The sequence below is a fragment of the Pelmatolapia mariae genome, linkage group LG7 (genome assembly GCF_036321145.2).
Source record: "Pelmatolapia mariae isolate MD_Pm_ZW linkage group LG7, Pm_UMD_F_2, whole genome shotgun sequence".
Lineage (NCBI taxonomy): Eukaryota > Metazoa > Chordata > Actinopteri > Cichliformes > Cichlidae > Pelmatolapia > Pelmatolapia mariae.
Genome location: NC_086233.1, coordinates 16,315,347 through 16,326,778, shown reverse-complemented (window position 1 = coordinate 16,326,778; position 11,432 = coordinate 16,315,347). Strand labels below are relative to the sequence as shown.

Below are 11,432 nucleotides of genomic sequence, written 5' to 3'. Positions count from 1 at the left end.
TATCATTAAAGACAAAATGAGGTTGCCCTTTGTTCAGAAAAGGTAAAGAGACGCTGTAAGAGGGAAACTATACTGAAAAATCTGGGAAATGCCGAAGCTTTTCCTATATTTCCAACGGACATGAAGGCAGCACAGATCGTGACACTGGCTATGAAATTTCCATATTTCCATTTTATATTTTATATTTGAAAACAGCTCCATCTTCAGGCTATATTTTTTATCGAACAAATTCAACAGCATTTACCCTGCAATTTTAACTTAGCTAGCAGCACCAGTTATAATAGGCATTTTTCAATCGCAGTTAAATAAAAAACAAACAAAGACATGTAGCCTAGGCTATTATAAATATCAGTGAATTAATAATTAGAGAAGAAAACATAAAAAACATAAATACTGAAGCATACGCCAGTTTCGTAAAATATGTTACTTTATTTTTCAATATAATATATAAAAAGTAGCCTACATGTTTGCTTAAAATGTTCCTATTCAAAGGAAAGAACAGTAGTTCTGACCCATTTGTTCCACTAGATGGCAGCACACAGTAGAACTGCGTCTTCTCTGCCTTCAAGGTTAGATGAAGAAGTGAGTATTGCAGTCAGTGCGCTGCTGCCTCCCAGCGTACAGCAGCTAGTAGATTGGTCTGTCTATAAAATACATCTGTTTCCCCCCCCCCCCCTTTTTTAAAACTAGTGGGTAGTTATTTCTGTTAATATTTATATTTTTTCGGATGTTTAACAAGGACCGCACGACTAAGCCCGAGAAGAACCGAGGAAGTGTGAGGCTTTAGAGTTTTTGGCAATCCTTTTGGGCTGCCTTTACTCTGCTTTTATTATCGGCTGTTTTCCAAGAAGGGAATTTTTTCGGCGACCCGAGGAAACATGAGCTTTCTTTTGTGAGTTACAACCTTTCGATACACGCTTATTTTGTCTTGCCATTTAGCTTCGTGTTTGGGAAATGCCAGCTTTGCTGCAACAGCTAGAAAGTTAGCTAGCCGTAGCGTTTCAAGGGCTTAGACTACTTCCTGGACGTACCTCGGACTGCTCTATTTGATTCGCATTATTTTCTGTAGCTTTCACTTTAAAAATTGTAATCAATACTAATCGCATATTCATCAGTACTTTAAGGCTAGTGGTTACAGTTGACCAAAAGAGAAATTTCACCTGCTTAGAACAGGTCCACTGACAAATTGCCTCAAGAGAGATGGAGGGTTTTGATTGTGGCTTGGATATTTGCTGGTGTAAACACTTTGATGCCACCGGCTAATCTAACACAGCCCTGCTACCGCTAAACGCAGCAGTCTAATCAAAGCAACACCACAGTATGTCGTCGATATTTAGCCAGCTATTAAAATAATGTTTGTTTGAGGTAAGCTGAGAAACGTCATACACACCTACTGTGATAGTTTGTAGTTAGATTGAAGAAGATGAGGTCTAGATTTACTATTGTTGTTGTTGTCATCTTTCTTTTTGTGTACTTGATATATATGGGGAGGCTCGAAGGAAATGGCTAATGAAGAACAACAGTATCCTGATAATGGCACATACTTATTTTGAATTACAGAAACACTATAGAAGTGCTACAGGATATTTTGGGTCTGATCTTGCCGTTAGAGGATGCTCTAATTAAACATTTCTTTTGTGTGTCCAACCCATGCTGTGAGGACTCACAAATTCTTGTTTAATGGGGCAGTGAGATCAACTGAATACAGTACCTCTACAAATAGCCTCATTATACAGAGAGGGGCCACACTGTTCACGCACACCCACTTACATTCTGCTAAACTCAAACGAGCTTGAGCTCCCTTTGACATCTTTTTAAGAAAGTCACAACTTTTTGTTTGAAAGGTCACCTCACATTAGTGTTCGGTGACCTCATGATTTCTTATCATATCTTTCTGTCTTTTTGTTTATTCTACCTTTTGTCTTGCGGTTTTATGTGTGACTCACACAGTGGAAATCGTTCATCCAAAACATTCAAGCCCAAGAAGAACATCCCGGAGGGTTCTCATCAGTATGAGCTGCTGAAACATGCAGAGGCTACTCTGGGGAGTGGAAACCTGCGCATGGCAGTCATGTTGCCTGAGGGTGAAGACTTAAATGAGTGGGTCGCAGTCAACAGTAAGCACTGAGTTTTATTTATTTTTCTTCTCTCTTGATACACCCTTTTATTTTAGGTTTAGATTCCTGGCTAAAGGGGCTCAGCACACTTTTGAAAAACATTTAATATCTTTAAGTCTTGTTCCTGACACTTAATTAGTCCAAATCATGAGTCGGTTGCAAGCGAACTATCAAGCTGTAAGATCTTGGCATTGCTTCCAAAGACCATGTGCATTCATGCCAGAGCAGCCACCGTGAATGTTAAATAGACTTTATTGTCTGCGCTGTGAGCGCCTTGTTTACTTTCCTCTAAAAGGAGACAAATGGTCAGTGGATGCTTAAGTCCTCATGCGTCAAAAAGCCTTCAGGGTTGGAGACGATCACTAGCCCAGCCTTTTAACACGTGATTGTCTGTCAGATGCTTTGTTAAGAAAAATTTTTTAGGCGTGCCCAATTTCTAGCTTTGTTAACTGTGCCTCTGAATTGCTGCCGCCACCGCTGCTGCACTCCTAATATTTGTGCTCTCCAGATTCACAGAGGGTTAGAAGCAAGGTTGGCTAGTATTGCACAAGCTGTTGCAGCTTGCACAATGAAGGGAAGTCAGAATAAAAGTGCTGTGAGCAATAACTTCTCCCACCACCAAGCACAAATGACTTTTCACATGATCTGTGTTCACGAGAAGCAGTCCACTTCATGTTTTTAAGATTGTTTTGCCTGTACTGGATAGCAACACAGTCCTATGGCAGCTGTTCAACCCCAGATGGATGAATGGATGGATAGTGACAGTAGAAGGAGAAGTTACTGGCATGCAGTAAAAGGTCTCCAGGTACAATTGAACATGGGGAAATAATCTGACCAGCATCTTAACCAATTACCTAGCTGGATACCCATCTGTTCCCTTTAGGAACTATTTCATAGTAACTGTTGGAGGTAGTACCCTCTCTTCTCCAGTGTCTTCACTTAGAAATGCGTTATTGTGATCCTTTTGAGACCTTTTCCAAGCATAAGAGGAACAGTGAGTAACACAGTGGACAGAAAAGCGCTAATGTTGGTCAAACATTGGCTACAGCAACTCTTAACATTAGCCCTGAAAGTGGAACCATGCATGGAGAAATGAGTTGACAGTGAAGTCGTGTCTTTGAGTCTTTGAGTGGAACGAGGAAATACAATACAGTTTTGCCTCGCCCAAGCATTACATTGAAATCTTTTCTAGGATTTCCCCCTCAAATTGCTGTTGGGTATGCGTGACACAATGAAGCAATGCGGAGTGAAAATAAAGAGGCTGAAGCAAGATTACAGGAAAATAAAGGACCACAAGAAGAGATAGCGTTTTATCACTGACTGTTACATCATTTTAGGGTTCTTATTAGCTTTATGAATAAAAACAGAAAAAAGGTTTGTGAGGTTCATCTGTTAGAGCTTAGCATCAGGTATTCCCCAGACTGTTTGGATTTTGGCTTCTGAATTTTCAGTCTGTTTTATATCATTAAGATAATTCTGCTTTCTCTCACTGGAATAGGGCTGGGTCATATCATATCGTTCACGGTAATACCGGTATAATGTTGGGCAACGATAAGAAAATGAAATATCGTGATAGAATATGGGTAAAATGCGCATGCGCAGTGCCTTTGTTTTCATATGCACATGGCGGAAAAAGCATGGCGGCGACGGAGAATGAGAAGGGTGAAAGCGGATCGTTGAATGAAACGGATGAACCAGAATTGGTTTGTAAAAATGCTGCAACTTTCAGTGGTGTGGAACTGGTTTAGCTTTCGTCCGTCAGATACACAACAAAGTACTATTTTTGGTAGCGCATGCTAGCGGGCCGTCGTTATTACCGTGTGTTTTGGAAAATACGGCACACTTAAAATCGATCCTTTGATTTTTCTGAAAATCGACAGCGCCCCTTATAATTCTGCCTGCCTAATGTATGAATTCTGGTTGTGTTTACTGACCTCGAAAAGATTTTATATGGTACACAGCGCTCGAAAATCTGTCAGATGTTTTAGTACGACTTTGCTAAGCTACAAACCCGCACCATTTGATGGATTGTCGGAGCATTACGGCTACCGTAGGCAGGAGCCTCGTGGAGTGATACGTACTGTGCTTCAACATAATATTACTGTATTGTGTGTGTATAACCTCTTAAGTTTTGTGGATATTATACATGGTTATGCTGAGGATATGTCGGCCAATTTCCACTGGAAATGCCATTTGGTTAAACTGTCAGCAAGGAATTTGCATTTGCACTGTTAAATTTTTATATAACTTTAATGCACATAAAAAAACAGCTGCTTGTTTAAGTGAAAATACATTGATGGGGTTTTTTTTTTGTTTTTTTTTGTTTTTGCACTAATAAAGTTGTGGAGTTGTAAAGTATTTTGTCTAGTGTCAATTATATCGTCAGTTATATAGTTATCGCAAATTTTCAAATGTATATTGTGATAAATATTTTTGGTCTTATCGCCCTGCTCTACACTGGAATATTCATTTCTAGGCTGTAATCACATCAGTATGTTTGGTGGCATAAACAGGAATTTGGACTATTGGCTTTGTACAGCAGCATACAAAAATATTCTATCAACTATGATTGGACAATTTATTTTGTTTTTAAAGGGATCTCAAAGTGAACCTGACAAACCACATGCCATGACAACTGGTCAGTATGGGGTTTCTTTTTTTGTTTTTGTGTTTTGTTTTTTCAATGAGATTTTTAAGTTACACTCTCAACTCAAATGCTGCCAGTGCTTAAAATGGATCTCCCCAACTGATGGGAAGCCAAAGTTGGCTGTATGCCCTTGGGAATGAGTTGTAGCACAGTTTGTGCCAGATAACTGGACTGTGCACTGGTCTACAGTTTGGCCTGGGCGGTGAAACAGGGATAGGCATAGTGCTGTGGGGTAATCTGATGCCAGCAATCGGTGCTGGCAAACACTACAGTTGGTGTCATATAGCTACACTTTTTCATCCCCAGGGCCAGAAACTGCCTTTCTGTTAGCTAATATTGTCCTTGCAGAAATGTCCTCAAGTAACCCTTTTCACTGACGCACTATTGGTGCCCAATTTATAACTAGTCCTGCAAATTTTTCCACCCATGATGATGATGATGATGATGATGATGATGATGATAATAATAATAATAATAACAATAATAATAATAATAATAATAGTGCCATTACCAAAAAGCTGGAACCATTGTAGGAACAGAAAATATAGTGCCAAAAGTTAAAAGTAATGAAAGGCAGTAGTACAAACAGTATATTGCTGAAGGAGGTGTGAAAGTGTCCTTTGGTGTCTGTGCCTTAACACCAAGGTGGTAGTCCCCACACTGTTTGACCATGGTTTGTGTCCAAGTGGGAGTTTTGTGTTCTGTTCTGTTTTCAGTTTTTTGCCTCCCACTTTCACATGCTGGTTAAGTTTAGACTCTGGAAAATTATATTTAGGGGTATCAAGTTTGTTTAGCAAGTGTGCACATGTGAGTGATTGGTTCACTATTATAACTACAGAGTAGAGGTGAAAGGAGGCCTTCTGCAAATCACTAACACAGGAGTGTGTGATGCACCAGAAATGAAAAAAAAAATGCCTAAACACCATTTTAATATTTTTCTTTATTTCACATTTTTCCAGCTGTGGACTTCTTCAACCAGATCAACATGCTGTATGGCACCATCACAGATTTTTGCACTGAGGAAAGCTGTCCAGTCATGTCTGCTGGTCCTAAGTAAGTGATTAAAACTCATAAACTAGGGCTATTCTTCAGTCTTTGTTGTGTGACGAGACTGAGCAGGGTCAGGATTTGGAAAATGCACTAGTCTTCATAATTGTATACACCCTGTGACATAGATCTTTTTGTTTTGGACTCCCGCTGTCACGCTGTGTAGATTTGCAGCAGATGTCTTTTATGTGCTGATAAAAATTTAGATTTAATTCTACAAAGGAAAAAATGCCTATTAGAAAATGTTTGGTGACTAGCATCAACTCTTACTCATACCAGGACCACTTGTATATTATCTGCTTATTGAGAAAGACCACTTTGCTACAATTGATTACATCAGTGTTGAATAAGTCCAGATGGAGACCATAACAGGGTTTTTCCTTGCTCAGAATGGGCCTCTGGCTAGGGACTGCTCGCATAAGCGTGATTAGTGCTTGTAGTTACTGAGCCACACAGCCCAGTTTGATCTCAGCTGGGCCATACTAATAAAACAATCGCGCGATAACATACCTTTCATTTAATATACAGAAGTTTACATTTAAAGATCCACCTATTAACAAACAAAACACACGATTATGTGTGCATTAGATGTGCAGAAATCATTTTTCTCCTGTTTCTGAGAATTTGATAAACATGAATATTCATTATGCTCAATTAAGCTTTTGTTATAACACTCGGGATTTTCTTCCTTCTCTTTTGAGTCAGCCAAAAATTCCTCTTGGTATAAATGTGCTCAGTGTGTTTTTCATTGTTATTTCCTGTAGGTATGAGTACCACTGGGCTGATGGAACCAACATCAAGAAGCCCATCAAATGCTCTGCTCCCAAGTATATTGATTACCTCATGACTTGGGTGCAAGACCAGCTTGATGATGAGACGCTTTTCCCTTCAAAGATCGGTATGATTCACTTTGTAGTTTCTACCAGCCTTCACCTCCAAAGAAAAGTTATCTTTTAATGCACATGTCGAACATCAAACAGTAAGGTGTGTGGAGATTCAGAATACATGCACAGCCTTTTTTATTACCAGAGAAATCCAGCTCCCACGCAAAATGAATGCATGCAAGTAATAGAAATGATGAACTTAGCAGAAATGTGAACTTTTCAAGTTTTCCTTATTTAAATGTAGCGGTGCATTTGTCTTTTTTAATTTTATGTAATAACCTAACACATTTAGAGATCTTCCTGGATGACAATGTACAGGATTGTTAAGTGGTAGTATTTGCATACCTACACAGTTATCAGCCTCATAACTAGTTGTGGCGTGTGCAGTCTAAGGTGGAGTTTTATTGCTATTGAATGGCAGCCAGCATAAACTGCAGTCTGATAGACCCAGTACATATCAGTAGAAGTGGTGAGTGTGCTGCCCTGGAGGTACACAATTCACTCCATTGCCTATGATGTGTTGTTCACTTGGCCAGAAATAACCTCAAAGCCTGCCAGCATCTTCAAGGTTCCCTGGAGGTGTGTGTTGTGATGAAGTACCCATTGCACACATGTTAAAATCAATTCAGGGCTCAATAAGCGTGCATTCATTTGTTCAGCATCTGAAGCTTTAATTTACTCGTCCTGGTGTCTATATTGACTTGTACGGTAAGTGGCTCTCTGTAGAAGCCTCTGTGCTCTGCAGCAGTTTAGTTTAGTGTTTAGTGTTGAAACTAAAACTTTCTTTCCTGCAGATGAATCCTCGGCACAGTGAACGTGAAGTGTTGCTGTGTTGCTTTCATGACTCTTTGTGCTTCCCTAAGATCATGCTGTGGCCTGCCTGTGCAGACTGCAGCATTTTCACAGGCAGACTGTAATGTAGCTGCATGTCGAGCTCTCTGGTGTTTTTTCGAAACACTTTCCTTCTCTTTCTTTTGTTCCCAAGGCGTGCCCTTTAAGCGTAATTTTATGTCTGTGGCGAAGACCATTCTGAAGCGTCTGTTCAGGGTCTACGCCCACATCTACCACCAGCACTTTGACTCCGTCATGCAGCTGCAAGAGGAGGCCCACCTCAACACATCATTCAAACACTTCATCTTTTTTGTTCAGGTAAAGAATCCCTGATATCTGACTAATGCGGCATGTTGCTAACAAGGGCTGTAACGTGTCGAGTCATGGAGTAATGCTTGCTCCTTTTTCTTTTGTCTTTCACAGGAGTTCAACCTCATTGACAGGAAAGAGCTGGTCCCACTACAGGAGCTGATTGAAAAACTGACAACCAAGGATAGATAAACAGCCATGTAATCCTTATTTTATTGCTCTTCTAGTTTTTGCACAGATACCCACCCACCCCCACCCTGGCTATATGTATGCAGTATGTACTATTTCCATTTGGGGAAATGTTTTTAATAAGGCCAGGAAGAAGGAAGGGTGTTGTTAGGTTAAAGGCACCAGGACTAATGCTATCAGGGATTAAGTTAATTGAGCAAACCACAGATTAACATTAGCTGTATGGAAAAAAAAAAAATTCCCTTATATTCTATCATGGCTTACTTTAACATAAGATAGATATATATGTTTATTAATTTTCTACCTGACTGCACAGATGTTTTGTTTTTGTCCCACTTGAATTTAAGGTAACATACTATTAGGTTCCAGCTCCATCACAGAAGAGAGTAGCGATTAAGCAGAGATGCTGTATCATAGGGTGGTGTGATAAATAACTGAATATTATTGGTTTATTTTAACATAGAAGGATCTTGATTTGATTTGATCTAGGTTTGCTACTGTTCACATCTGTAATATCATAACATCAGTCACAAAAGAATCCTAAGTGCCTAGCATGGCTCATAATTGCCCTAGTATATCAAAGGCCATATAACACTGATGTGATTGATTCATTCAATTTTCCTCACCACGTCCCTTTTAAGTTTATGTGCTTCTTACACCCCCACCCCTATTTTTTTCCTATGTGTCCTGTAACTTGGCTCAGAATTATTTCTTTATTTCTTCTGCTCCTCGTCGACTTTATTTAGTTATAAAGTCTCTTGGCCAAGTTTTATAATGTGCAGGCTACGATAAATGAATGTGTTGTGAAGGACATAGAAGTGAAGCTAGAATAATGTTATGCTGTAGCAGGGACTAAGAAATGACGAATCTTGTAGCATGGTCTAGTAACATGTCCCTGTGTACTAGTTTTTCCCCTTCAAAAACTTTGAAATAGTAACAGGTTTTAGAAGAACTTTGAAGTGATGGAAAACCTGAAATTGTAGGGAAATAGATGTAGAAATCTGTGTTTAGACTCCACTGTTTGAGACATGCTAGCATTATGAATTGGATACAGCAGAATCCCTTGTTATCATACTAGCTGTAAAGCACTTTGAACAGTGTTTCTGATCTCTATTTTTTGAATGTTTTCTTCCTCCTTGCCCCATGCCCCACCCCCACATGGATTGGCTGTGCTTTGGGAAAAGCTGTACCATGTGACTGACCATAGTTTATTTCATTTAACTCCCTCTTAAATCAGCTGAAAGGCACAAGTGAGACTTCTTATTGCTTTCTTTCTTGACTGGTTTGTTGTTGTGGTGATTCGAAGAGGAGATTCATGTACCTTTCTCCAATCGCAAAGTGTAGTTTTTGACTATGCAATAATTGACACAACACTAAAAGGGGATGCCAGTTGGCTCATTCATACTTTATATCCAATATTGAGATTTCTTTATAGGTCTTCTGTTTGGGTGAAGGATGCATACAGAAGTGCTTCTCTGTCAGGTTAAGTTAAAAAACAAACAAACAAAAAAAAAAAAAACACGAACGGTGACATGAATATTTTATATCTGAAATTTGTCAGAGGTATAACACTTATAAAGGCACACGTGTAAATACTGAGAGTTAGACACGTCTTGGAAGTTTCAGTAAGCATGGAGTGATAGTTTTTGGTTAAACGAGTGCATTTATACTTTTTAGAGGCTGCTTCCTTCTCCCTTTCTTTGGATATTAAAATCTTGTTTGTTTTGATTGTTCAGTATCTTCTCATTTCCAACTTACTTAGCTTATTATGATGAATGTTACTGCTCACCAGATATCTGAAAATGTAATAGAATATCGGTCATCCTGCAAGCATCTCATCCTTATGAAATGCCCTTAACATAGCCTGTTGCCTACGGTTTTTCCTCCTCGACTGAAGTAATTGGTGAATTGTCTGTAAATAAAGGCTTGGTAGGGGTTTTCAAAGCTACTGAATTGATTTATGCTGTTTATAAGGCAAATAAAGGTGGGCTTGACTCTTTGAAAAACTTGTATGTTCATTATGTACTGTGAGCTCAGCGCTACTGGTGATCAGAGTAAAGCATTTAATAAAGTACTGTACTCAAGTACAGTTGTAACCTTTTCTTTTTTCACTGCTTTATGCTGCTTTTCCAGGGTGTGTGTGTGTGTGTGTGTGTGTGTCTATATAGATATACATTTTTCCTTTTTTTTTCCCTCTTTTTTTCTCCTTTTCTTTTTCCATCCACATTTGTATATGACCACCATCTTGAGTTGCATTTGGGGAAAATCAACTTTAAAAAAAATAAAAATAAAAAACCCAACTATTATCAAAATGAAACTTTCCCGGTTAGGTATTTTGAGTTTCTGAAATTTTTAAATCGCATTGCTTTTCACTCATGGCACCATTATTGTGCAATAGCAATAATAGTATTGCAGTAAAATGTACTGCAATTTATCTCTTCGTTTGTCAATATGTGTTTTATCCAATAAGACATATTTTACTCTTTATCAAGGTGCCCTGGTCTTGTGGCTGTTTTTCAGCACAGGACCTGGGCACCTTCCAGTCATTGAGTTGACCAAGAACGTCCCTGAATACTGAAGTATTCTGGAGTCATATGTGAGGCTGTGCAGCCAGACGATGATCCCAAGCTCAGCAGTACAATTACTGAAACAGGAAAGAATCAAGGTGCTGCAATGGCCCAGTCAAAGTCCAGACCTCAACCTAACTGTGATGCTGTTGAGAGGCGTTAAGAGAACTGTGAATAAATGTAAATAAATGTCTACAAATCTCGCTGAACTGAAGCAAGGTTGTAAAGAAGAGTGGGCCAAAATTCCTCCACAATAACATAAGCGAATGATAAAGTCATAAAGAAAAAGATTGCTTCAAGTTATTGCTGCTAAGAGTGGTTATACAAGCTATTCAGTCAAGGTGTGTAACCTGGAATAACTGCATTTAAACTATAGTACAATGCATACCTAATGTTTATTTTGGACAATGTTCTCAATGAAAGAAGACATCTAATAAAACTTAAATAGCCACAAGTCTCTAAATTGACCTGCACCGCTCACATTAATGCTGTGCGATGCTGCAAATTTTGTTATCAATCTCATGCAAAGTACATACAGGGACAGTCTTGCCGTCTATAAAGGCAGTTTATGTAGGGGAGAGCAATGTGTCATGATTTAATAAAATAGATGTGGCAATCAACACGAAAGGGTTCAGACAATTTTCATAGCGTGTTTGATGGGGGGTTTTTTTCACTGCCAAAAGAATAAAAAAAATGTAATACAGTTCAATGGGCTAAATATTGAACTTAGAGCACAGAAACAAACCATCAGTCTGATACCAATACCAGCGTTGTTATCGATATTATTGGTATTTGGATCGATCCGCTGAATGACTTATTCATGGACTCTGGTTCCACCCAC

The 11,432-nt window shown here is 39.0% G+C and overlaps 1 protein-coding gene across 1 annotated transcript; it reads left to right on the top strand.

Annotated features, from left to right (window-relative positions):
* Nucleotides 1-597: 597 nt before the first annotated feature.
* LOC134630651 (MOB kinase activator 1B) lies at nt 598-10,125 on the top strand. The gene is made up of 6 exons (XM_063478129.1): nt 598-892; nt 1,951-2,117; nt 5,724-5,817; nt 6,576-6,709; nt 7,681-7,844; nt 7,950-10,125. Exons 1-6 carry the CDS (start codon nt 879-881, stop codon nt 8,025-8,027), a joined length of 651 nt encoding a protein of 216 aa, XP_063334199.1. The 5' UTR covers nt 598-878; the 3' UTR covers nt 8,028-10,125.
* The last annotated feature ends 1,307 nt before the right edge of the window (nt 10,126-11,432 follow it).